The sequence below is a fragment of the Acomys russatus genome, chromosome 9 (genome assembly GCF_903995435.1).
Source record: "Acomys russatus chromosome 9, mAcoRus1.1, whole genome shotgun sequence".
Lineage (NCBI taxonomy): Eukaryota > Metazoa > Chordata > Mammalia > Rodentia > Muridae > Acomys > Acomys russatus.
The window spans coordinates 52,646,532-52,674,509 of NC_067145.1; the positions used below are offsets into that span (position 1 = coordinate 52,646,532).

Below are 27,978 nucleotides of genomic sequence, written 5' to 3' on the forward strand. Positions count from 1 at the left end.
TTTCTAATATTTTAGGATAAATTCACACTAAATTAGATGGCTCTTTTGAACAGCACAGGTTATTTTAACTTTTTTAGTTCACAGTGGGAGGAATCGTCACATTGGTTGTTTTATCGATTAAAACTACGAAGTTAAAAGTGTGGCTCAGATCCCGAACTGCCTCAGTTTGCTGGGAGACATCGCCCCAGTCACTGGGACTTTCTATGTGAGTGCCTCAAGGGAGGATCCTTGCAGATTGGAACAAAGACACAGAGGCCTGGGGTATGGTCTCTCTCTCTCAGACAACTTCAACTCCAGCTCCCCAATGCCAGCTCTCCAAGGCCCAGCAGAGCGCGGGGAGGTGGGAGGTGTCGCTATGTCCTGCCCTAGGCCGGTCACTCCGCCCACTTCCAGGAGGCGGGGCCTTGCGATGAGTTAAGAAAGGCCTTGACCCAGCAGCTTAGTCGGCTGGCCTCCACCATGGACTTTCCGCGCGCAGGCGCCCGGCTGCAGGTCCTTCTGGGACACCTCAGCCGACCCTCGGCCCCAGCGATTGTATCCTTTGGGCTGCGGGAGGGCTCAGGCTGGAAGGACCATCTCCACCTTGGTGGTGGCTCCAAGGGCGCAAGAAACTAACTGCGCCGCCGGGTCTTTCTCTACTCCCCGGGGGACATGGGAGAAGACTGCATCACCTTGTGCAGTGACACCCCACCCCCCATCCCCAGAAAATCCTTGTCTGGGCGGGCAGCGGGCTTGTGACTCTTCGGGTCTGAATGGCTGGTGCGCGGCCCCCGCATCATTTTGAGTCTGCTTACCACCGTGGTTTCTTGCTTCGGGTAAATCAAGAGGTGGCGACGTCAACACAAAGAGGGCTTTGCCATTTTTAACTGCCTTAGCTCCCTCCGCCCCACCCCTAGAAAGGCCAAGGGCAATTGCCCTGTAAACAGAGATGTGGGGCGGCTTGCTTGTGATCACGGCAGGCAGGGATCCTCAGCAGGCAGGAGGGGGCGCCAGTGGTCAAGAAAGAGATCTTTACCTCTGCCCGGCCGGTAGAAGCTCTGCTCTACCTGCCTTCAGGCCGTCCACTTTCCAGAGTATGCTCTCGCAGGGTCCTAGGTGTCTCAGGTCTCCCGAACTCTGCACACTTGGTTCCCTTGGCCTGCCTAGTTCCTTGGTCTTCAGAAGTAAGTGCCTGTCAGAATGTGTAAGGAAGTCAGAGGTGCAGAAAGAGGCCAGAGTTCAGTCGATTAAGCGCTGGATAGAGTTTCACTGTTCAAACCCACTTTAAAAATCCAAGCTCTGGGGATAAGTGCTTGTGATCCCACCAGGACATGCAGACCTGAGGCTCTCCGGCTTGGTGACCCGCCAGCCAGCCTAGCTGATGGGTAAAAGTGAGAGATAGCGTCTCAAAAGCAAGGCAAACCAAACCAAACCTACACTAAACGAAGGCTTGCAAGCAAGTACACACATATGCACGCACGCACGCGCGCGCGCAGACACACCTACTCACACTTTCTCTCAGGGTGGGAGGAGGTTTCAAACTGCTGGCTGCTCAATCAAGGGTTCTTGCTCTGGCAACTGCTAAAACCGACTGCCTGGAATGTCCCTGTAAGCAATCGGATTACACCAGTTCTGATGTCTTTCCTTTGGCACCTAGCATAATAGGAGTGTATTTGACCTTCCCTATTGCTCAACTGCTGGGTTGCTGTGGGCCTGTCCTACGAAGAATTTAAACTCTTGGCTCCAGGTTGATAGAGGCAAGCCATGATGTCAGATGATGGTGCAACTTCATTTTACATTGAGAAACTGGTAGGGAGAGATCGTATCATGTGGGGTGGATTACCACAGTCTATTTCTTCTTGGCAATTGGATATACTCCAGCCCCACAAAATGAAGTTGCATCCTCATCTGGAATCATGGCTTTGAGAATGTCTGATGTATTGGTACTAGATATATTTGGAATGAAATTGTTGCAGTCTCTCACTATTATTTTGAATTGTTTGTTTGTTTTGAGATATGATTCTTACTATGTAGCTCTGGCTGGCTGGAATTTACTATATAGATAAGGCTGGCCTCGAACTCACAGAGATACACCTGCTTCTGCCTCTCAAGTGCTGGGATTAAAAGTATGCACCACCACGCTCAGCTAGGTACTGCTCAAATTTAACTTGAATAAAATTTCAATCTAAATAGCCAGATGTGGCTGGTAGCTGGTATTGGATTTTTTTGTTTGTTTGTTTGTTCTTGGTTTTTGTTTTTTTGAGACCGGGTTTTTCTATGTTATCCTGGCTGTCCTGGACTCACTTTGTAGACCAGGCTGGCCTTGAACTCACAGAGATCTGCCTGCCTCTGCCTCCCAGTGCTGGGATTAAAGGCGTGTGCTACTACGCCTGGCTCAGTATTGGATGTTGAACAGTACTGGCCAAGAACCATAATGAATATATTACTTAAGTAGGCCTGTGGAAGTTGTGGCAGTGGCTCCCAGATTGGGTTGGGGAATTAAGAATGTTTTGTGTTTACAGAATTCTACTATAGTCGCAGCTTTCTGCGTCCACTTTTCACTTAACCTCCCATTCTATTTTCAAAATCATTAAACATTTCTTCAACAACAACACAGTTGTAGAACAGCAGAGAGGGGGCCATGGAGACTGGCTTGGGGGACTGAGGTCGATATGTTCTTTAGGCAATACTAGGTTGAGAAAGTTGACCAAGAGTGTGAACGCGTATGAACGCGTATGCCTCTGAGGAAACACACAGTCATTAATTACTCTGATTCTTAAGTGAACGCCCTCTGGGACTGTCACCAAGTTGTAGGAAAACATTAGCTAAGAAATAATAGACTGTTGGGTTTGGAAAGGAAGCAGAGAAAACTCACCTCAGAGATGGAAGTTTAAAAATGCAAACTGTATTTTCTGTGCTTGCTGGGAGATGGTCAGCTCAGGACCTCATCCCTGAGGGGAAACTGTATTGCATGTTTAAAGGATAAAACCGTAGAGCGAGGGGGAGCGAGGTGGGCCATAGCATTGTCCAATCATATTTTTGATGTGAGGGGTTGAGCAAGGGAGTTTCCGTATATCAGGATAGGAGTTGGTCCCTGGGCCTGGGAACACGAACTTGTGTGACCCTGCTAGTAAGATAAAGAAATTGTCCTTGAGATGTCTGGACTCAGACAACTGCTTCCTTACACCAGAAGCTGTTCAGCTATTGGGAAGTTCTCAGCTCCCCCAGGGTCTGGGATCTTAAACTTAGTTTCTCCCTATGATTAAATGGAGTCTGCAAATAAAATGGTGGTACTTAGAATAAGTTTCCTTTGCTCCTTCTCAACAAGGCCAGTTGGCAACCACCTTTAATCCCAGCAGAGGCAGAGGCAAGACTGTCTCTGTGAGTTCAAGATCAGCCTGGTCCTCATAGCATGTTCCCAGTCAGCAGGGCTGCACGGTGGAATCCTGACTCAAAAAAACAAAAAACAAAAAACAAACACACACACACACACACACACACACACACACAAAAAAAAAAAGCAAGAAAAATAATAGACCACATATGGTGGTCTGTATTTCACCTCTTAGGAAGTGGATGAGGCAGGAGGATCAAGAGTTCAAGATCATACTTGGGTACATATCAAACTCAAGGCTAGCATGTGTTACATGATACTCCGTCTCAAAAAGTCATAAAGTAAAAAAAAAATGCCCAGTAATGTGCACTATAATTCCAACATTTGAGAGGTTAAGACAGGAAGAGGCTGAGACCAACTGGGCTGTTAAAAACTTCCAGGCCCAGTCTTAGTGATATAGTGAGGTCCTCTGTTTGAATTAATGACTGGACAAAAATAAACGATAAACAAGTTTATGTGAAGTGATGCTGTGAGGTTGTTGCTTGGTTTGTTTGAGACAGGGTCTCACTGTGTAGACCTGACTGGCCTCGGTGACTATGAGAGGAAGCGATACAAGTACCAGCAGTGTTAGCTGTCCAGGGTCATACAAACACTGCTTTCTCTCTGGAAAAAAGACAGGAGGCTGGTGTTCAGCAAAATAGTTGGCTCTTACAGTCTACTTTGTTTTTCTTAACCCTTACCTAGGTAGCTCATGCCGTATCAGGGCCGGCTTCCCCTGCCACCTTCTATCCTCAGCAATTCCAGTAAGTCGGTCTCCTTTTAACCTGCAAATGACACTATGTACAAGTTCTGGCTAGTTTTATGACAACCTGACACAGGATATCATTGTCTCTGAATCTCAAATGAGAAATGTCTCCATAAGATTGGGCTGTAGGTCATCCCTGGATCATTCTCTTGATTAGTGTTGATGGGGGAGGGGGCCCAGCACATTTTGGGTGGGGCCATCCCTGGGCTGGTGGTCCTAGGTTCTATAAGAAAACAGGCTGAGGAAGCCAGTAAGCGGCATGCCCCTCCATGGCCTCTGCATCAGCTCCTGCCTCCAGGTTCCTGGCCTGTTTGAGTTCCTGCCTTGACTTCCTTCAGTGATGAGAGTGACATGGAGGGGTAAGCCAGGTAACTGTCTCCCTCCTTGGGTTGCTTTGGTCATGCTGTTTCATCACATCCAGAGAAACCTTATCTTCCATTCGAAAGACAATGCTTATCCACTGCAGAAAAATTTTAAATTCAGAATTTTGAATTGTTTCTGAAAGCAACCGTTGTTTTAAAACAAAATTTCTTTGCAACTGCCCTGACACTGGGTGACATCTCCATACCCCCTCTCCTCTGTCTGTCTGTCTGTCTGTCTGTCTGTCTCTCTCTCTCCCTCCCTCCCTCCCTCCCTCCCCCCTGCCCGTCTGTCCCTCTCCTTCCCTTTCCTCATCTCCTTTTCTCTCCTCTCCCCCTGCATCTCTCTCTGTTTTGTCTTATATGACTTTAGTCATATTTTATTATAACAATTGTGCCTACAGTATTCTGTCCTTCATTTTTAAAAAAGGATTTATTTATTTATTTATTTATTTATTTTGGTTTCTTCAAGACAGGCTTTCTCTGTGTAACAGCTCTGGCTGTCCTAGAACTCATTCTGTAGATCAGGCTGGCCTCGAACTCACAGCAATCCTCCTGCCTCTGCCTCCCAAGTGCTGGGATTAAAGGCATGTGCCACCACTGCTTGGTTTATTTATTTATTTATTATGTATACAATGTTCTGCTTGCATGCAGGCCAGTGTGCCAGAAAAGGGCGTGAGATCTCATTATAGATGGTGGTGAGCCACCATGTGGGTAGGTGGGTGGGTACTGGGAATTGAACTCAGTACCTCTGGAAGAGCAGCCAGTGCCCTTAACCTCTGATCCATCTCTCTAGCCTTCTGCATGGATATAATTCCTTGGTTAATATTTTCCCAGCAATACACCTTTTTTGGTGACCATATATAATGTTTTGAACTTAACACTCTTCAAACTTTTCCAAGTTACTTCATTAGAGCCATGAAAATAGAAATGTTGAATTAAAAAGTATGAACGTAGGCCAGGTGTGGTGGCACACACCTTTGGTTCTAGTACTCAGGAGCAGAGGCAGGAAGAGCTCCATGATTTCAAGGCTAGCCTGGTCTATCTAGCAAGTTCTAGGCCAGTCAGAGCTGCATATTGAGACCCCGTCTTGCCCTCCCTAGGAGTGCACTTCAGGTTCTTGCTTGCTAACACTGTTAGCTTGTAATTTAAAACACAGACTTACTCGGAGATTTTTTTTTTCTTTTTTAGGTATACTTTGGATAATAATGTCCTAAGCCTGGAGCAGAGAAAATTTTATGAAGAAAATGGGTTTCTTGTTATTAAAAACCTGGTATCTGATGATGACATCCAACGTTTTCGGTATAATACTGCTATTTATGACTTTATGAAAAACCATGTATAACATGACTGGAATTGGAAACACAAGTTAGACTAGCTTCTGCGTGTTCAGTGTGTGTGTGTGTGTGTGTGAGAGAGAGAGAGAGAGAGAGAGAGAGAGAGAGAGAGAGAGAGAGAGAGAGAGAGAGAGATGTGTCCGGGAGTTGATGTGTGGAGGTCAGAGGACAGCCTCCATGCTGGTCCTCTTCTTCCACCTTGCTTGAGACAAGGTCTTCTCTTTGTTTGCAATTCCATATTCACTGCCTGAGAGCATCCTGACACTCTGTGCCTCTCTGTACATCTCACAGAAGCAATGCAGTGGGTAAGAGCTTCACACTACCACAGCTGCCTCATGTGAGCGCTGGGGGTTCAAACCCAGGTGTGTGTGACAGGTGGCTTACTCACTGAGCCACCTCCCCAGTCACATTTGGATATTCTTTGCTTTTTTTTGTTTGTTTTTGTTGTTGTGGTTTTGTTTTTGGTTTTTTGAGACAGGGTTTCTTTGTGTAGCCTTCACTGTCCTGGACTCACTTTGTAGACCAGGCTGGCCTCGAACTCACAGTGATGTGCCTGCCTCTGCCTCCTGAGTGCTGGGATTAAAGGCGTGAGCCACCACGCCTGGCACTACATTTGGATATTCTTTTTTTTTTTTTTTTAAATTTATTTATTATGTATATAGTGCCTACATGCCAGAAGAGGGCACTGGATCTCATTATAGATGGCTGTGAGCCACCATGTGGTTGCTGGGAATTGAACTCAGGACCTTTGGAAGAGCTGCCGGTGCTTTTAACCTCTGAGCCATCTTTCCAGCCCTGGATATTCTTTTAATGATGTGATTTGCCTGGGAGAGTTTAGAAGAGTGAGATCTGGAGCCATACTCTCTGACTTGAATCTTAGCCCTACCCCTAACATGATGCGTTCTATGGCAATCTGCATATGCCTCAGTATCCCCACTTGTAAAATAGGACATTTTTTAAAATCCTACTTAGTGTTGTTATTGGGACAAAACAAGGTAAAATAGATAGAGGACACTAGGGCCAGGATTTGGCACTCCAGTGTTGCTACAGAAGTGTTTGCTTTTTAGATTTCCTGTACTAGGGTTGTTAACCTGTAATATCAAATAAATTTCACTGCCAAATCTAAAACCTCCCTGAGTCATGACATAATGTAATAGCTGGGAAATCCTACATGTAACCTCGTGTGACAAGTTGAAGTAAAAACACAGGTGCACTAGAAACGATGCATAAAATGCCTTTAGGTGGGCTGGGGAAATGGCTCAGAGCTTAAGAGCACTGGCTGCTCTTCCAAAGGTCCTGAGTTCAGTTCTCAGCAGCCACATGGGGCTCACAGACATCTATAAGGAGATCTAGTACCCTCTCCTGGCAGGTAGATGCATATGCAGGTGTGTGTGACAGGTGGCTTACTCACTGAGTAAGTGATTATTGTATACATAATAAATACATCTTTTAAAAAAAAATGCCTTTAGGCCTGTGTATAAGTTGCGATGGACACACAAGTGAATCTTGTGTACAGACCTGGGCCCTATCTCCAGGACATCTCATTATGCATGTGTAAATATTCCAAATATTTTTGTAAAAATCTGAACTCCAAGATAGTTCAGTTGGGGCTGGAGAAATGGCTCAAAGGTTAAGAGCACGGACTGCTTTTCCAGAGGTCCTGAGTTCAATTCCCAGCAACCACATGGTGGCTCACAACTATCTATAATATGACCCAATGCCCTCTTCTGGCCTTCAGTTGTACATACAGGCAGAGCACTGTATACATAATAAATAAATAAATAAATAAATCTTTTTTTTTTTTTTTTTTTTTAATCTGTCTGTTTCCAGGCATTTCAGGTAAGGGACACTCAACCTCTATGGTTACAATGTCACCATACCAAGAAATACTTCCAGGCTAGGGAGGTGACTCAGTAGGTAAAGTGCTTGCTATGCAATCATAAGGAGCGGAGTTCGAATCTCTGGCACCCATGTAAAAGCCAAGAATGGCAGAATATTCCTGTAAGCTCAGCACTGGGGATGGGGAGAGGAACACAAAATGTCCAGGCAGTCTAGAAGAAACACATACACACATGCACAGACACACACACACACACACACACAAACAAACACACACAGAGACACACACACATACAACAACACGCACACACAAACCTTTCCCTACTGGTCTCCTGTGGATGAGGGTTTTTTTTTTAAAGATTTGTTTATTATGTATACCGTGTTATGCCTGCATGTATGCCTCCATGCTGGAATAAGGCACCAGATCTCATCGTAGATAGTTGTGAGACACCATGTGGTTGCTGGGAATTGAACTCAGAACCTTTGGGAGAACAGCCACTGCTCTTAACTGCTGAGCCATCTCTCCAGCCCTGGATGAGGTGTTCTGAGGTAATGGTTGCAGTAAGGCAGGACAGCTGGCCATGTTCTCCTCCTCCTCCTCCTCATGAGCATTATTCTACTAGAGCAGAGAAGCTCTCCAGCCTCTGCAAATCTCTCAACAGGGCAGGGCCAGCCAGCTATTTGGAGCCCACATGATGACATTCCTTGTAAATCTCATTTCTAGAGCTGAGTTTGACAGAATCTGCAGAAATGAGGTGAAACCACCGGGAATAGTGATAATGAGAGATGTGACCATTGCCAAACTGGATACTGTACCAACTGAGAAAGTGGTTTCCAAGATCCAGGATTTCCAAGAAGACGAGGAGCTCTTTAGATACTGCAACCTCCCCCAGGTGAGAGCCGGGCCTGCCTTCCTGCTTAATGCCCAGCCTGCATGTCTGCCCCTAACATCTGCTCAGCTCACCCCATCTTGCCCCTGCCCCTCTCCTGTCAGCCTCATGGCAGGTCTGCCTCCACCCAGTTCCTCTCTACATAGCATGCTGCAGCTGTGCTCTTAGTGAAGGTGACTTCCCCCCCCCCCACCCCCCCATCCCCCCCCACCGGCTATTGACAGCATCTGGAGACATGGTCGGTTGTCATGATGCAGTAGGGGCAGCTAATGACTTCTAATGGGTAGAGGCTACTGATGCTACTAATGGGACCCAGAGGTTTCTGTAATACACAGAGGAGCCCCCAGCCCAGTAAAGACTTATCTCACCCCAATTTATTTATGGCATCATGATCCAGAGACTTTCCTATGGACTGTGTTAATTGTGTTTTGTTGTGAAAAATAAGAGACCACATCTAAGACACAATAGTAAGTTACAAAGCTACCTTTTGTAAATTATTTATTGTAATTCCTCTGGTTAGTAGAGGTATGAGATTAGGTTTTCTGTTTTGTTTTTGGTTTTGTTTTTATTTTTCGAGACAGGGTTTCTCTGTAACACAGAACCCTAGGTGTTCTAGACTCTCTTTGTAGACCAGGCTGGCCTCGAACTCACAGAGATCTATCTGCCTCTGCCTCTCGAGTGCTGGGATTAAAGGTTTGCGCTACTGCGGCCGGCTATGTTTTGTTTTTGTTTTTGTGTTTGTGTTTGTTCTTGGTGTTGTTGACCCAACTCAGGGCCTTGTATACCCTAGTCAAGTTGTTGGCTGCCTCCCCCCTTTTAGGTTGTGAAATATGTAGAGTATTTCACTGGACTCAATATATGGCCATACACTCGGTACTAATGAACCCCTGAGGTGCACTGCCAGCCCTGCATTTCTGTTTGTCACCTTCTTGTTGTTGTTGTTTTAGACAGGTCTTTTATAGATGGTTGTGAGCCACCGTGTGGTTCCTGGGAATTGAACTCATGACCTCTGGAAAAGCAGCCAGTGCTCTTAACCTCTAAGCCATCTCTCCAGCCCCGTTTTAGACAGGTCTTAACTCTGTCTAAACCTGACTCTGAAACCCCAGATCCTTCTGCCTCGGCCTGTTCCTCCATCTTGGTTCTTCTGTGTATCATTGTACGCTGTGTCATTTGCTTGTACTTCTGATTTCCTATAAAGTTAATTGTACTGCTTTTTCCTTAGATTCTGAAGTATGTGGAGTGTTTCACTGGACCCAACATTATGGCTATACATGGAATGCTGATAAACAAGCCTCCAGATTCTGGTAAAGGACTCATCTTTGTCAGGGAATAACAAAAGAAAAGTATATTATTAGATTAAATATATAAAGCTGATGCTCAAACTCAGGTCATATGTACAACTATCAAATATTAGATAAGGAAATGTATATACTGTTATTTAACTTTTAAAACAACTTATTAAGCGGAGGGGTGAAAAAAAAACAACTTATTAAAATAATACTGAAGAGTAACAGTCATTTCATATAGTGACTGTAGAGGTATTGCTAAATAGTCACATGACAGGCTGTAAAGCTTAGAAAACAATAGTTTGTATATTATAAATTCCTTCTATTCAATTTTATTTTGTTTTGTTTTTGAGATAGGGTTTCTCTGTATAGTCCTGGCTGTCCTCGAACTCATTCTGTAGGCAAGGCTGGGTTTGAACTCAGATCCACCTGCCTCTGTCTCCCTAGTGCTAGAATTAAAGGCATGCACTACCACTGATCATTGTGTCTAAGCTTTTTATTTATTTTTTTATTTTTTATTTTTTTTATTTTTTATTATTACACATTTTTTTTATTAATTTATTCTTGTTACATCTCAATGTTTATCCCATCCCTTGTATCCTCCCATTCCCCCCCCCCCCATTTTCCCATTATTCCCCTCCCCTATGACTGTTCCTGAGGGGGATTACGTCCCCCTATATATTCTCATAGGGTATCAAGTCTCTTCTTGGCTACTTGCTGTCCTTCCTCTGAGTGCCACCAGGTCTCCCCCTCCAGGGGACATGGTCAAATGTGAGGCACCAGAATATGTGAGAAAGTCGTATCACACTCTCCACTCAACTGTGGAGAATATTCTGACCATTGGCTAGATCTAGGAAGGGGTTTAAAGTTTACCTCCTGTATTGTCCTTGGCTGGTGCCTTAGTTTGAGCGAACCCCTGGGCCCAAATCTGCCTATCATATTGTTCTACTTGTAGAAGCTTTTTATTTTTTTAAAATAATTTTTAAATTAATTTATTCAGATTACTACTCAATTGTTTTTCCCTCATTTATATCCTCCTGTTCCTCCCCTCCTCCGGCTTTCATCCTATTCTCCCCTAGGTCTGTGATGGAAGGGTACTTCCTCCCCCACCATATGGTCACAGCCTATCAAGTCTCATTTAAAATAAATTTTAAATAATTTATTTATTTTATATGATTGGCATTTTGCCTGCATGTATGTCTGTGAGAAGGTGTCAGATCTTCTACAACTGGAGATGTAGACAGTTGTGAGCTGCCATGTGGGCAGAAATTGAACTCAGGCCCTCTGGAAGAACAGCCAGTGCTCTTAACCACTGAACCATCCCTCCAGCCCTTAATTTATTTTTTAACTATGTGCATATGTGTGTTCATATGTGCACAGGTGTTGGCACATGAACATGTGCTTATGTGCACATGAGAGAATGTTTGTTGCCAACCTTGCTGTCCTTGGGAATCCTGTCTATCTTTCTTGAGGCAGGATCTCTTATTAGCCTGCAGCTCATCCATCAGCTGAGGCTGCGTGGTCAGTGAGCTCTGGAAAGCCTCCTGTTTCCCCCTTCCCAGTGATGGGATTACAAGCATGCACGATAGGGCGACATTTTTACATGGGTTCTGTCTTAGGTAAGGTTACTGTTGTTATGATGAAGCAACATGACCAAAGAAACTTGGTGAGGAAAGGCTTTATTTGGCTCACACTTCCACATCACGGTTCATCATCAAAGAAGTCAGGACAGGGACTCACGCAGGGCAGGAACCAGGAGGCAGGAGCTGATGCAGAGGCCACGGAGGGGTGCTGTGTACTGCCTTGTTCCCCATGGCTTGCTCTGCCTGCCTTCTTATAGAACCCAGGACCACAGCCCAGGGAGAGCACCACCCACAGTGGGCTGGGCACTCCCACATTGATCACTAATTGAGAACATGCCTTACAGCTGGATCTCCTGGAGGCTTTTTCTCAATTGAATTTCCGTCCTTTCAGAAAACTCAAGTTGAGACAAACTTAGCCAGTATAGGCTCTATGGGCTGGACTCAGGTCCTCATGCTTGCAAGGCAAATACATTACCAGTTAAGCCATCAATGGCTCTCTGCTGTTCTTAGCTGTGGTAGCCTAGACTCTGCACCCCTGACCCGGAAACATTATCATGACTAACAAAATCAGAGCCATTATTTATAAATCACACTTGAGTCCTTAAAGCATCTTGTGCTTGCCTATGTGCACACTCAAAGAACTCACTATACCACAGAGAGAATCCAGGTGTGTGCACTTTAATAACTAGCCCCTAACTGAGACATCCTTCTGGCAGCAGCAGAAATGAGGGCCGTTTGTTCTTTCCACTTGGACAAAAAAGCATGATGTCACCATATTTCTCCCTCCAAGAGTGATGAGGGAGCAAATGGTTAGGGAGTCAAGGGCAAAGGGCAAAGCCAGGGAACGTGGCCATGACTGGATACACGCCTCTCATCCCACCGAGGACAACTCCTGAGACAGCCCGTGAATGGGGCTCTGTATTGTTATGTTTACTTTCATTAGTCCAGCTGTAGCAAGCTCCTTACTGAATGCTGCCCTGTGGCAAATCCTAGGCAAACCAGGCATGCCATGGAGCAGGGATGATGATGTGTGACTGTGAGGAAGGCTCACTAACCACCCCTCCAGTGGAACCCGGAAGAAGATAGCCAACATGGAACCCTCACTGATGCTTCAGCTTGCTGCTTTTCTCTTAAAGCTGATTTCCTATCATATTGTTCCATTTATTTGGTTTAGGTAGACAGGTCAGTGTTCCAAGTTTTCAGACAAGTGACAGAATTCCAAGGTTCAGCATCTCTTTTTTGACAGCGGATTCTGTTGCAGGCAAAAAGACATCCCGGCATCCCTTGCATCAGGATCTACACTATTTCCCCATCCGGCCCAGCAATCGCATTGTGTGTGCTTGGACAGCCATGGAGCACATTGACAGGAACAATGGTTGTCTGCTTGTGTTCCCAGGCACCCACAAAGGCACTCTGAAGCCACATGGTTACCCCAAGTGGGAGGTAGGTCTGCCTAATGCTGAATCTGTGTGTGTGGTGTGTGTGTATGCTCACAGGACATGTGGGTGTATGTGTGCATGTCACATGAATTCCTTAGGTGTCTTCCATCTTTTTAAAAATTAAATTTATTTATGTATTAATCTTATATCCGATCTCAGCCACCTCCCTTTTCTCCTCCCAGTCCTACCCTCCTACCCACTTCCCCCCTTTCCTTCCCCTTCTCCTCAGAAAAGGGAGACACACCCCCCTACAAACACACCCCAGCATATCAAGTTGCATCAGGCCTAAGGACATCTTCTTTCACTGAGGCCAGAAAAAGCAGCCTTGTTAAAAGAAAGTGATCCAAAAGCAGGCAACAGAGTCCGTATCAGAGACAACTCTCCCCCTCAACCACTTTCTAGGGGACCCACATGAAGACCAAACTGCCATAGTTACATATGTGCAGGGGACTTGGTCCAGCCCACACATGCTCTTTGGCTGGTGCTTCAGTCTCTGTAAGCCCCTATGGGCCTAGGATAGTTGACTCTGTTGGTCTTCTTGAGGAGTTCTTGTCCTTTCCAGAACCTTTTATCTTCTCCCAACTCCTCCACAAGACTCCTGGAGTTCTGCCTAATGTTTGGCTGTGGATCTTAGCATGTTTTGACTCGATGTTGGGTAAACCCTCTCAGAGTACAATTATGCTAGGCTCCTGTGTGCAAGCATAGCAGGGTATCATTAGTAGTGTCTCTCCTACGGGGTGGGTCTCAGGTTGGGGCAATCATTTGTTAGCCACTCTCTTAAACTCTGCAGGGTAAATTTTGCATCAAAGGGTTTGTGGGTGGATTGGTGTCCTCTCTGGATTGGAAGTCCTACCTGGCTAGGAGGTGGCCACTTCAGTCTCCATGTCCCCCATGGCTAGGAGTCTCAGCTAGAGTCTCCACCGTGTCCTCCCAGAAGCCTACCCTGCCACAGGTCTCCAGCTTGTCTCAGAGAAGCCCCCCCTCTCGGTTTCCCTTCTTTTTCCCCGCCTTCTCAGCTAAAGGTCAGTGTGTACACAACCAATAAGAACCAGGGCAATATGGCACTAACATAATCCAGCTATCCTACTACAAGTCCTGGATATTCTAACACAGCTAAAAGAGAAGAAAATGATCTAAAATATATCCATATGAAGATGATAGAGGCCTTTAAAGAGGAATTGAATAAATCCCTTAAAGAAACACAGGAAAATACAATCAAACAGTAAAGGCTTTTAAAGAGGAAACAAATAAATCCCTTAAAGAAACATAGGAAAATACAAACAAACAGGTGAAGAAAATGAATAAAATGGTTCCAATACCTGAAAATGGAAATAGAAACAAAGAAAACACAAGCTGAGGAAATCGTGGAGATGGAAAACTTATGGAAGAGAACAGGAACTACAGAGGTAAGCATCCCCAACAGAAACAAGAGATGGAGGAGAGGACTCAGTGGTAGATGATATAATTGAACAAATTGATATATATCTGTCAAAGAAAACATTACATCTAAAAATTCCTGACACAAAACATTTATTTTTTTTGCAAAGCATGGTTTCTCATCAAGTGGGCTAATAGGCCACGGAGCCCCAGGGATTAGACTATCTTTTTTTCCCTAGCACTGTGATTAAAGTGAATATCGTCACACTAGCTTCCCCCCACCCTTCCTTCCTTTCTTCCTTTCTAAATATATTTTTATTTTATGTGTCTGAGTGTTTTACCTGCATATATGTCTGTGCACCATGTGTGTGACTTATGCCGGTGGAGGTTAGCTCTCATTGACCTGGATTTATAGATACTTGTAGCCACCATGTAGGTGCTGGGAATTGAACCCAGGTACTCTGCAAGAGCTGCTGCTACTGCTCTTAACTTTTCTTTTCTTTTTCTTTTTTTAAATATGGGTTCTGAAGACCAAACTGGGGTCCTTATGCTGGCACTCTTCCACCTCCCTGCTGAGTCTTCCCAGAATCCTTTGCTGTTTTTGTGTCATGTCTGTGTACATGAGGACCCCAGAGAGGAGGTTATGCTTCCTTTCTTAGCAGAGTGTCATCTTGAGATATATAGTTAGAATCAGAGCAAATTTGAGGGCGTCAGATAAAATATCCAATGCCATCTTTTGCTGGTTTTAAAAACAAAATTCCAATCATTGGATTTTACCAATAAAGACCTGGGAGCCAGATGGGGTGAAACCTGATAGCTCAAAGAGGCAGAGGAAGCACCCAATTGACTTTCCTACTCTACTGACATCTCAGAAGGAAAAAGGCCTTACTACTCATCTTATATCCCAGATGGAGAAAGCCAAAAGCCCCTTCCTCTTCCTCTCCTTCCCTTCCCCTTTCTCCCCTCCTCCTTCTCCCCCTCCTCCCCTTCCTTCTCCCCTTTCTCCTCTCCCTCCTCTTCCCCCTCCCCCTCCCCTCCCCCTCCTTTTCTCCTTCCTCCTCCCCCTCCTCCTCTTAAATAACCTTAATGTTTCTCCTTTATGTTTAATCCCTGTCAGCTGGTTTCTTGCTCTCCTTCTTGACCTAGGATTGACTTCATTTAGCTTTTGGATTAAAGGCACGTGCTAGGGCTGAGCCAAAACCACAAGTACTTGTTTACAGTAAACAGAAAACTCTTGGGTTAAAGGTGTGGTTAGGGTTGAGCCACTCCACAACTAGAAACAAGTTTTTACAGTGAAGTTGCTTACCCTGTCTTGTCAGACCTTGGCACTCAACAATCCTGTATTCAAGTTTTGCCCATATCAGATAGCATTCTGTCTGCAGTTGAGTAGGGACATTTCTTTGCCCAGTGGCCCCACAACATTTGAAGCCATCTCCTAATGGAGATTCTTTGATGCTAATCTTCTTTCAAGTTGAATGGGATGCTGTCAGGAACTGACATGCCTCATTGATGGAAAAGCCTCTTTTAAAAATCTTTAAATGCTATATTCTGTAGGTCTCTGAGGTTTTTGAAGACCATCCATCTATCTATATATATTTACATAGTGTTTAATCATTATCTATCAATAGTATATCTGAATAGGCAAACTTTGCTTGTTTCTAGCTATTCACTATCTTTTTAACCTAGGATATATAATTTGTGATAAACTAGACTAGTGACTGACATGGCCATGAATTTGATTAACTCTTAATTTGCATCACTTAATTATCCTAAGCCAGTTTTTTGTTTTGTTTTTTGCTTCTTTTGTTTTTGTTCTTTCAAGACAGGGTCTCTCTGTATAGCCATGGCTATCCTGGACACACCTTGTAGACCAGGCTGGTCTCAAACTCACAGTGATCTGCCTGCTTCTGCCTCCCAAGTGCTGGGATTAAAAGCATGTGCCTGGCCTTTTTTTTTTTTTTTTTTTTTTTTTGTAATAGTTTTTAATAGCAGTTTTGAAAATGACTAGAACTTCACATTGCATTTTAAAGAATTACATAGGTATAACACCTTAAAAGGAGTTGATGCATAGTGTCTTGTAAGCAAAATATAACCTTAATTTAGTATCAGTATAGAAAGATCTATTTCAATGCAACCAAATACAACCTTAACTTTGTATCAATATGCAAAGATCTATAAGAATAGATTCAATAATCTCTTCCCCCCCCCCAACATTCCTATATTTTTCTATGTCCCCCATTTTTGCCTAAATAAAAAGGAATGAAGCTGGGCAAGGTGGCACATGCTAGTCATAGCACTCGGGAGGCAGAAGCAGATGGATCTCTGTGAGTTCGAGGCCAGCCTGGTCTACAAAGAGAATCTAGGACAGCCAAGGCTACAGAGAGAAACCCTGTCCCCAAAACAAAAACAAAAAATGAAACCAAACAAACAAGCAAACAAAAAAGAAATGATTTTAACTCTTATACAGTAGAATTATTTACAATAATGATGCTACTTTTGCCAAGCTTTCCATAATGTCCATCTTGGTTGTATTTGATAGTCTTAGGATTAAGTATTTTTGAGTTCAAAGTTCTGTAAAATGTTCATATTAGTTTCATATCAGCTCAGAAATTTGGATGTCCTGAGCAGTCTGTAGTCCAAAGCTAATCTTGGGGTGGTGTTTGTCAGCTTAGTGTCAATCCTGGCTAGGCAGAACATAATGGTCAACTCAAAGGTGTCCACTGTTTGCACAGAACCAGCCAGCAGAGCAAGCATGGAGCAGTTTCCCCAGTGGTTACTGTTAATAATCTAGGTGGATTCCTTGTTGTGCCTGCCCCTCCCCGCCCCACATCTTCTTGGAAACCTAAAAGGTTACTACTGTTGGGAGTGGTAGAAAACCTAACATTTTAAGTACCATATTCAGCAGACCTCAGAAAGGTTTAGGACCACAATCTATTAAGAACATCTGAGGTACACGAACTTTGTTTCTAGTTACTTGCTTCAGACTCAAACCTGAAAACACATACAAGAAGCTAGATAAAGCTTATTTCTAGAATGGGTTAATACTCTGTATAAATACTAGAATCATGCAGAAGGTTTACATATACATAGTAATCTTACAGATTTTGAGATAATATTTATACCTTTAAAAAAGTTAGAGAATCAAAAAAAAAAAAATGAGAAAACAAAAAGATTATGAGATCAGTGGCAATAGAATAGTCCCTTATTTTTTTGTTTTCCTCTGTCCCATACCAGGTGGCTCTTCTCATATGAGACAGAGATTTTGGAGTTTCCATTAACAGGCATGGGTGAGGTTAGAGGAGGAGAGAGAGCCACACTCCAACCCCAAAGCCAGCTTTAATTTTTAATTGATTTGTGACCACAGCAAGATCATTTGCCACTTACGTCTGCAGAGGCTGGAAGTGGGAGATACCATTTGGACAATTTACTCCTTTTCTTGGGACATTTTCTTTGATGATTTGTCCTTTTTCTACAGATGTTTCTTTGTCCAGTGGCCTTGGACATTTGAAGCCATTTTCTAATGGAGATTCTTTGATGCTAATCTTCTTCAGGTCGAATGGGCTGCTGCCAGGAGCTGACATGTCTCATTGACAGAAAGGCCTTAATAATAATTTTAAAAATCTTTAAATGCCATATTCTTTAGGTCTCTGAGGTTTTTGAAGACCATCCATATCTCTCTCTCTCTCTCTCTCTCTCTCTCTCTCTCTCTCTCTCTCTCTCTCTATATATATATATATATATATATATATGTTTACATAGTATATCTGAATAGGCAAACTTTGTTTGTTTCTAGCTATTCACTATCTGTTTAACCTAAGATGTATATTTTGTGACAAACTAGACTAGTCCTTTCAACATGTGCTTGAAAGCCGAGCCAATGTGGGGGACATGGATACATGCTACATAAGTTCTTTCACAGAGGCCAGTCGTAAACATTTCGGTCCTGTGCGTATGTGATAAATGACTAGTCTTACTCATCAACTGATGATAAAATCTCAGAGCAAAGAAGAGGGTCAGGCTGTTCCCTACAATCGCAAAAACCAGAAGAGACACTAGCGCAACGGTTTTCAACATATGAGTCATGACTCCTTTGGGGTCAAGTGACCCTTTTACATTGGAAAACACAGCTACCTACATTATGATTTACAACACTAACAATATTACATTATGACATAGCAATGAGATGATTTTATGGTTGGGGGTCACCACAACATGAGGAACTGTATTAAGGGGTCACAACATTAGGACATGGTAGAAATTTCTTCTAGAAAAGAGGCTTGGACATCAAGGGCAAGCATAGGTACGCTAAGGAGCAAGAAGAGCTGGGTGCCCACGGTGTAGATTGGCTGCAGGCTGCAGAGACATTGAAAACATTAGTAGAAGGAGGCTGGCTTGAAAGGACCAGATGAGAGAAGGCCTTCACTCTAGCTCTGGTTTGCTGGGATTAGTAGGCAGCTGGCAGAGCTTTCATTTAAAGTAAAGTTTACTACAGTGTGTTTAGGGTACGATTGTCATATAATTAACTGTACATAGTTTTGCTATATAGTGTGATCATTTGGGGAATGCATACACACATTGATTACCATACTCAAGAGAATCAAAATCTCTCTTGGCTGTCAAGCCTGAGTGATCCCTGGGCACCACATGGTGGAAGGAGAGAAATAAATCCCATACATTGTCTGTGATTTCCACACCTGTGCTGTGACATGAGCATCTCCTCCTCACATAGTAAATATATTTGTATGCATATCATTTTCTATGTAGATATAGATATACTCATTTTTTCCCTTTAAGGTGAAGTAAGGGTTGGTCCAAGGCACAGAGCTAGGCTGTGGGAATTTGGAGGATTCACAAGCAGCAGCATTTCCAGGACAGCTTAGCTTTACACACACCGAGGGGAAAGGTCCTGGGTTAAAGTTGCAACACTAGCCCACACGAAAAATGGCCATTTCCCAAAAGGAGTTTGGGATAGCAGTAGTAAGAATAGGATGCTGGGGCCGGGAGGGTAGTCCAGGCAATAAAATGCTTGTCTTGCCAGCCTGGGGACCTAAGTTTGATCCCCCAGAACTCATTAAAAAAGAAAAGAAGGAAGGAAGCAAGGAAGGAAGCTAAGCATGGTGGGCACACTGAAATCTCTGTTGAGAAGTGAGATAGAAGGATCTTTACTCCTCCTACCTTACATTTTGAGGTAGAGACTTAGCCAAGCAACTTCAACTAAACTCAGCAAGTCACACACAAAAGGAAGACATAAAGTAGGAAGGAAAATTGCTGCCAAGAAGGGTCACAGTGGGGGGAGGAGAGGGGGAATTGGGTCTGAAAATGGCTAAAAGTTGTGTGTGTGTATGTGTGTGTGTGTGTGTGTGTGCATATGAACATACACATGTGAGTGCACTTGTGTACTTGGGTGTGAAATTGTCAAAAACAACAACAACAAAAGACACAAAATGTATAAAAGGGGAGAATGGCAGACAGAAGCCGAGGAGCAGTGTTGTTGTAGGTTGATGTACGGATCTTATGCCTCCACCTCCCAAGTGCTGGGATTACAAGTATGTGCCACCACCCCTGGCCTTTTACTCTTTTTTTTTTTTTTTTTTTTTTTTTTTTAACTATTCTTGTCTTACTTTGGGTGTGACATAAGCATTTTGTACTTCCCTCCTGATTTGGGGAGATGAATTAGCTTCCAATACGATACTCCTGACAGATGGGGGTGGGGAGGGCGATGATACATAGGAAAATCTGGATAAGGAGAGTGTCATGCTAGGAAAGAACACTACTGATTCAGGTTGGACAAGCCTAAGACAAAGGTGTCCACTGCCTGTTGCATTGTCCAGGGCTCTGTGGATGAGCAAAGCCAATAGGATGGATGGGCATTTTATATATGCATATGCTTTATTAGCTCAGCTTATATTAAGATAGTAGCAGCTGTTATCCTTGCAGGCTGGGAGCTTCAGCAGTCAAAAGAGCCCCACAGCAGCTGTCTCACATGGTAGAGGCCAGCCGTAGCTGCTGCCCAGTTGACCAATCTGAGTGTCAGCAGTGCCAGTTTAATGTCCAAAACCTAGATGGTTTCTGGAGAGCCGTTGGTCCTAGTCCATGATAGAGACCTGGAAACACTGGTTCTAGCATCAGCAAAGGAGGCAGCAGCAGTAGTGGAAGGGACAATAAAGGACTTAAAGGCAGATAGTTCCCCCAACCCCACACCTCCCTGCCTTTTATCTAGTGCTGCCCCTACCCTGGAAGGTTTCCTACATCAACCAAGACAATCAGGACGATTAGGTGAGGGAGGCTCCCTACTCAGGAGATTCTAAAACAGCAAGCTAACATTAAAAGTGAGCATCATCCTGTGTTAACCCCAAGAGGCGGAGTAGTCTGAATCAGTGACAATTAATTCGCTGTTACCGGGCATGTGTGGATGTCAGAGGACAACTTTGAGGAGTCGGTTCTTCCCATGTACCATGGGTTGTGGGTTGTCAGGATTCTGTGGCAAGTACTTCTAACCAGTGAACCATTCCACAGGCCCAACATGGGTGTTGTGAAAAACAGACACCTGAAAGATTTTTTTTTAAATATAGTTTTTAAAAATGTAGACACACTTTTGTTTTGGATGAAGTTCAAGGACTCTTGCCTCCCCGGATGGACTGATGACGTCTGCCTCCCGTGATGGATTGATAATGTCTGCCTCCCGTGATGGATTGATGATGTCTGCCTCCCGTGATGGATTGATGATGTCTTTGTTATGTTGGTACCCTGAGTATGAATTCTTGTGGATTCTCCCCTGTGTTCTAGGGAGGAGTTAACAAAATGTACCATGGCATCCAAGACTATAAGCAAGACAGCAATCGGGTGTACCTGACTATGGAGAAGGGAGACACTGTTTTCTTTCATCCTCTGCTCATCCATGGATCTGGTCGGAACAAAACCCAAGGATTCCGCAAAGTATGTATTCGGGTCGCTGCATCTCTAAAGATGAGTGGACTAGAGCAAAGATCTCAAGGTGTATTAAGATAACAAAGAATGCAAGACTTCTCACTAAGGGACCAGTTTATTGATCAGGATATACGTATATATTCACTCTGTTAGGTAGGAAACAAAATGACCTTTAAGCCCCTAACCCTGCGGACACTGAACTATGACCAATCGTGAAATTACTTCTGAACAAAAGTGTGCTTTTCTGCACACAGCTGCTTCGGAGGCAAGAAACAATGGCTGAACTACCAAAGGAGTATCATTTGGAATTCATTTTGTTCATTATAAGCACAGAGGGAGGGAAGTTTTTAATATCTTCACTACTGAGAAAAATAGTATTGATCCAAAACAGTATTACAGTCTGAACTGAGGGATGGCTCAGAAGTTAAGAGCACTGGCTGCTCTCTTCCAAAGTTCCTGAGTTCAATTCCCAGCAACCACATGGTGGCTCACAACCATCTATAATGAGATCTGGTGCCCTCTTCTGGTGGGAAAGTGTACATGCAGGCAAAACACTGTGCATATATGATAAATAAATCAAAAGAAAGAAATAGGTTTCAGCTGGCACTCCTGTCTTTTCACTCCTTAGCTTCTGAGTGTATAACCCTTAATACTTTGTTGCCTGCACTAAACATTTCCCCACAGATGCCCCAACTTCTCACTTTAACAAGTCCAGCAGAACTGCTGGTCCTGTGAGTCCACACTTCCCCATGGGAACATAGTGGTCCATGCCAAACATCAGGGCTCCTTTGAGTCTAAGTGAGGCTTTCTGTTTTATCACATGGTTCCCACCCATCCCTGCTGCTCTTTGAGCACAAAGTTAAGGTGCCAGACTTACCTTCCATTTGCTTACATTCCCACTAGGTTCTCTGGAGCTTGGAAGTATGTGGAGGAAGGTGGAGGAGCTGCCTTAGGACAAAACTTAAAGGGCTTCAAAAAATCCAGTAGTCAAGCTAAATAATATTTTAATGAGTCAAAATCAAATAGCCAACTGCTTACTATGCCAAATTTTTAAATGAGAGGCTGGTATGGCCCTTAGAGTTGTGCAAGTATGGGGTATAAGCATTGTGATACAAATAATATATGTTTTGGTATACTGAATTCGCCCTTTTCTCTAGTGCCTTGAATATTATAGAAAAATATTCAACATTGTTTCATAATTTGGAGTCGGCCACAATAAGTTCAGCAGTTTCTATATGCAAAACAACTCTCTGCATATTGAGAGTCAGTAACTATATTAAGAGATGCAGGAAAATCTAATAATACCATAAAAATAGCACGCACCTCTGATTTTTTAACTGAATCATAAGAGCTTTGATCCACTTTATTTTATTTTTTCCCATTTACAACCTGCCTTTCCTGATTTATTTGCATCAATATAGAATTAGAGACTCCAGAACTTGGTGTCCCTTTTACTATACAAGGGAGAATCCAATTAGTTATGTTTATAAAATGAAGTCTCTTGCTTTTGGGGTGTCTGTTGTTAATCTCTGCCAAAAATTTGCTTCAAGCTCTTTGCCAGTGTTCATCTTCTGCCTGTAATGAGGCAGTTTCAGCATTAGTAAAGAGTACCATAATTTCTGCTGGCTCTATTCCTGCTAATTGGCAAAGTCTCATTTTTCCTTTCAAAATCAATTCAGAAACCTTTTCTATATAAGTCATTAATTTTTTTACTCTGTGTGCTAAAAATATCCATTCTGAGATATTATCTTCTCTCTGCATAAGAATTCCTATGGGAGAAGGAGTAGATGGCAAGACAACCAAAATGCAGTCTAACTTTGGATCCAAACGATCCACATGTATATTCTATAATTTCTTTTCTATCAGGGCCAATTCTCTTTCAGCCCCAGCTGATAATTTTCTTGGACTATTTACATATCAACTTGTAAGGTTTAAAATAAATTACTTAGCTCTTGAGTAGTTAATCCAGTTGTCGACCACAGCCAGTTAATATCTCTCAGCAATTTTTGAAAATCATTAAGAATTTGTAATTGATCTATCCCGATTTATACTTTCTGTGATTGACTTTTCTGTAAACCTATCTTATATTCTAGCTATTTGATAGACTTCTCTTTACTTCATTTAAACATTTTTTTCCTAAGGTATCTCCATCTGAGTCAGCCAATAAGATATAATCCATATAGGCATATATTTTAGATTGAGGAAACTGTTTAAGAATTATTTCTAATATCTTTTGTATAATATATTGACACAAAGTAGGACAGTTTAACATTCTTTGTGGTAAGACTTTCCAATGATGGGTCCTTATTGGACCACTATAATTAGAAGTAGGCACTGAGAAAGCAAACCTTTCCCTATCATGCTCCTGCAAAGGGATAGTGAAAAACCAATCTTTTAAATTTAGGTAATAAAGAAGGCAATGGTATTTGAGGTTGTAAAGAACCCATTGGCTGAATAATTTTTGGCCCTTTCCTGATTTCTTTTGGTGCTGGTTTTGCCCTAAAGGTCTAACCAACTTTTTGCATTCTGAATTAGCATTTTCATAAGCCAACGATTCTATTAGTTTTTGTCTGGTTTCCTGATACTATTCTATTTACAGCTGAAGTCAATCTAAAAAAAAAAAAAAAAATCAGTGAAGCATTCTTGTGGGCCTTGTATAATTTTAGTAAATTACTCAGCCCTCTTTTTAAATTCTTCAACCTCGTCCCAAGCATTTAAAGCTGCTAAACAACATAGCAACAAGGTGCGATTATCAAATTCAAGTTGGCTTTGTAAGTCAACACATTGACCTTCACCTGGCAACTGATCCTGGGAAATAATAACAACTCTGGTCTAATTTTGTTGTCCTGTGGCCCTAGCTTCCTCTTTCCACCATGTTCACCACTGTAACTGAGGACCAGCTTCCAATTTTGCTGTTGCTTGTCTTTCTAGTCTTACCAGACTTGATGGCTTCTCAGTTTGTCCACAGTCAGTATGATTTCTCTGTGTGATTGTGCCTTGCGTTGAAATGCCAAGTATTGTTTCTAACAAAATCTCATTCATTCAGTTTTATCGATGAAGACTCTGGAACCAGAGCCTGCTAGCTCAGAGAGGCAGAAAAAGCACCCAGCTGACCATCTTCTTCAGCTGATACTCCAAAAGGAATGTTCCTTCCCCACACTTTCTGAAAAAAACCTTCAAACTAAATGTCCCTCCCTTCTACTTCCTGTGTATCTATCTGTCCTTCTGACTTCCTCTTATTCTCTATGGTTTTTTTTCCCATGTTCACTTCCTGTCAACTGGTTGTTTTTTACTCCACATCTTGACTTCGGGTTATTTAATCCTGCTTATAATACTCAAGCAGAAAGCTCTTGGATTAAAGTATATGCTAGGGCTGAGCCAGGTTTTTCCAGTAAATAATTCAAACTTGGGGTTTGAAGCATGATCAAATATCCTATGACAGACTAGACTTCCTTAATATATCCTTTAAAAACTAGCATCACAACTAATTAAAACATCTTTTGTGGGCAAGTGAGGTGGCTCAGCAAATAAAGGCACTTGCTCTCAAGTCTCATGACCAGATTTCCATCCCAGGGATTCACAGTGTAGAAGGAGAGAACCAACCCTCAACAGTAGTCCTTTGAATTCCATGCAGAGACACACACACACACACAATTTTTTAAAAATTAAAAATCATTTTTAATTTCTCAATTGGTCTTCAGCCTTGGAAGGAGGAGCTAAGCTATGTATGAGGAGACTGATTTAGGACACTATAGACCATAGTTCAATTGGGAAATCAAGTCCCAAGTAACATATTCCCTTTTTTGAAAGACTCTGCTTGGTTTGGGGCGTAATGGAATTAATAACATGCTCTTCTCCAGTATCAGTCTATCCTTTCTGCACAGGCGATTTCCTGCCACTATGCCAGCTCTGATTGCAACTATATCAACGTGAAGGGCACCAGTCAAGAAAACATCGCGAAGGAGATTGTCGAGATAGCAGAGAAACACAGTGGACTCAAAGGCAGCGTTGACTTTAAGGTACCTGCATGAAATCACAAAAGAAACGCACTAAGGTTCTCTTTCTTCAGATTTAATTTAAAAGCATACAGACTTCAGTTTCATGCTCACCATAGAGCTATTGCTGAGTCCAAAGGTGACAATGTGGGATCTATACAATCATCTAATCTCAATAATCAAATCACTAGGATCTCGGCAGTGGTGGTGCACACCTTTAACCCTGGCATTCAGGAGGCAGAAACAGACAAATCTAAAAGTTTGAAACCAGCCTGGTCTACAGAGCAAGTTTCAGAACAGCCGAAGTTTAAAAAACAAATGAAGAAAGAGACCACGTTGGATAATTAAAAACAAAAGAAGCCACAAATGTGTCCTGATCTGAAAATGCTCTGACATTTGCAGGCCCTAGAAATCATTATTTTTCATCTCTGTCTGTCCAGGACTTAAAATGCCTCACACGGATAGCTCAGGCTTGGGTCTGACAAGGATGTAGTGAATTCTCCCAGCACAAGGTTCCACATTTGCAGATTTTTGCCAACTGAAATACTGGAAAATATTAAAAGTATTTGAGTCTGTAGAGATTGCTCAGCAGTTAAAAATGAGAACTACTGGGGCTGGAGAGATGGGCTCAGTGGTTAAGAGCACTGACTGCTCTTCCAAGGGACCTGGGTTCAATTCCCAGCACCCACATAGCAGCTCACAACTGTCTGTAACTCCAGTTCTAGGTGATCTGACACCCTCATACCAATGCATATAACATTAAAAATGAGAACTACTTTAGTAGAGGACCTAAGATCACCCCGCTACAGACTTATAATGGCTGGCTCTGCCTCCAGCCTCAGGGCACGCAACACCCCTCACTTCTTTAGGCACTACGGTGACATGCACATACTCACACACACACAACCTACATCCTTAAAAGTATTTGAAAAGGACGCATATGTACTGAACATATACAAACTTTTTTTTATCACTCTTTCCTTTAGCAATAAAACAACTCTCTATATGACGTTTGCGTTCTGACAGGTAGTGTGAGCAATCCAGAGAGGCTATACAGAATGTGGAAGGATATATGTGGCTCTATGCAAATACCATGTCAGTTCATACATGAGACTTACAGTCCCGTGGATTACCGTATCCAAGATGAGTTCTGGACTGGGCATCAGGCTTGGGGTTGTGCTAAGTGAGACCTTGGGTATTGATTTTAACTACTTAGTAAGTTATCAGAAAAAGAAAAAGAAAAAAGTAAGTTATCAGGCTTATTTCAAGAACAAGGCCATTCCTGCTATGTAATTATTTCTGAGAGACAAAAAAACTTGTATTCCTTACTAAACTCCAGTAGAACAGTCTGAGTAGCTCCATGCCGTTTCTTAAAAATGGCAGAGGTCAATCTAAGTGGCAGAAATAGGTTTTAGAGCTGAACTAATTATTCTTTTCTACCATACTTTATGGCTTGCTCAAAAGATAAACAATAAATAAGAAAAGATAAATTGTATTATTTGGAATACAAAGGAACTGGGCATGGTGGCTAACTCCTGTGACTGCAGTACTCTGGAGGCAGGAGACTCTTGCAGGTTCAGAGCCAGACTGGGCTACAAGGGAGACTCTGTCTCAAAAATAAAAACTGGGCCAGCAAGAAGACTCAGAAAGTAAAGGTACTTGCTACCAAGCCCGAGGACCTGAGTACAACCCCTCAATTCACATGTTAGAAGGAGTGAACCAATTCCTACAAGTTGTCCTCTGATCTCCATACACACTCTGGCACACATGCAAGTGTGCACGTGCGTGCGCACACACACACACACAAATAAAAATAAAATGTAATAAAAAAGCAACATCAAGAAAAACAAAGGGCGAGGGAACAAGATGTAAAAGCAAACTAGTGACCCACAGCATCTTTTTTCACTATTATAATCTAATCATGATTAGAATCTTGAACATGCCTCAGGCAGGTAGCATCAAGGGCCACCAGGAAGACGGTAAACAGTTTGTACTGTGACCAGACATTGTATGGACCTAGTCACATCACTTGCCATCAGTGCCCATGTCAAATCAGTCAGGGATGGTAGCTGGGAACCTATTAGCACAGTGAGCATTATTTTAGCTATTGGTAGCTACAGTGATTGGAGACCCAGAACACACATTATTTACTAACCAACATAGCCAATGTTTTTCCTGTTTAACCATTTATAGAGGCTTGAACCCCTTTTCTCATGGAGGGTAGGCCAATGGAAGTGCCCCACAAACTCTGTTTGATATTATTTCAGGATACTTGGATGTTCCGAGGCAGACTTGTGAAAGGAGAAAGAATAAACCTTTGAAATAACCCTTCGAGAGTGAGGTATGGCAGTGAGTGCCTGTAATCCCAGCACTCAAGAAGCTGAGACGGGAACATCGCAAGTTCAAGTACAGCCTGGGCTACATTGCAAGACAACCCCTGCCTCCTCCCCAAGCCCCAAACAAAAAGAATTAGCTCTTCATTATGATTCTCTTAAAGGAAACATCAAAGCAAAGCATGAGTTCTAAGGAAAATGTTTTCCTACTGAGATGATGTTAAAATCAAGCACCTGTTATTAAAATCAAGACACGTGTACTGGGGACTTGATTGCATGGATTTAATTGTGTGGCACTATTGCTATTGTGGAGTGAAACATCACTGCCTTAAGAAAAACTAACTTGGGTGTAACTAATAAAGGTGACAGAGTACAACGTAAACCTAGCCAGCCCATTTCTTTTATTCCACAGCATTCTACCCAAGCAGAAATGATTTCTTGGTAGTTCAGACTCCATCCGGTTGTGCATCGCTCCTCTTGTGAGCTTGCCTCCTC

General features: G+C 42.9%; 2 protein-coding genes across 3 annotated transcripts in view; one reads left to right on the plus strand and one right to left on the minus strand.

Moving 5' to 3' along the window:
• Window positions 1-27,978, minus strand: part of Prpf18 (pre-mRNA processing factor 18) — an 807,949-nt gene that overhangs the window by 273,323 nt on the left and 506,648 nt on the right. The window lies entirely within an intron of this gene.
• Window positions 445-27,865, plus strand: Phyh (phytanoyl-CoA 2-hydroxylase). Its single transcript, XM_051151350.1, has 9 exons — window positions 445-534; window positions 4,058-4,116; window positions 5,669-5,779; window positions 8,378-8,546; window positions 9,766-9,847; window positions 12,674-12,855; window positions 21,015-21,164; window positions 25,040-25,174; window positions 27,418-27,865. Exons 1-9 carry the CDS (start codon window positions 460-462, stop codon window positions 27,469-27,471), a joined length of 1,017 nt encoding a protein of 338 aa, XP_051007307.1. The 5' UTR covers window positions 445-459; the 3' UTR covers window positions 27,472-27,865.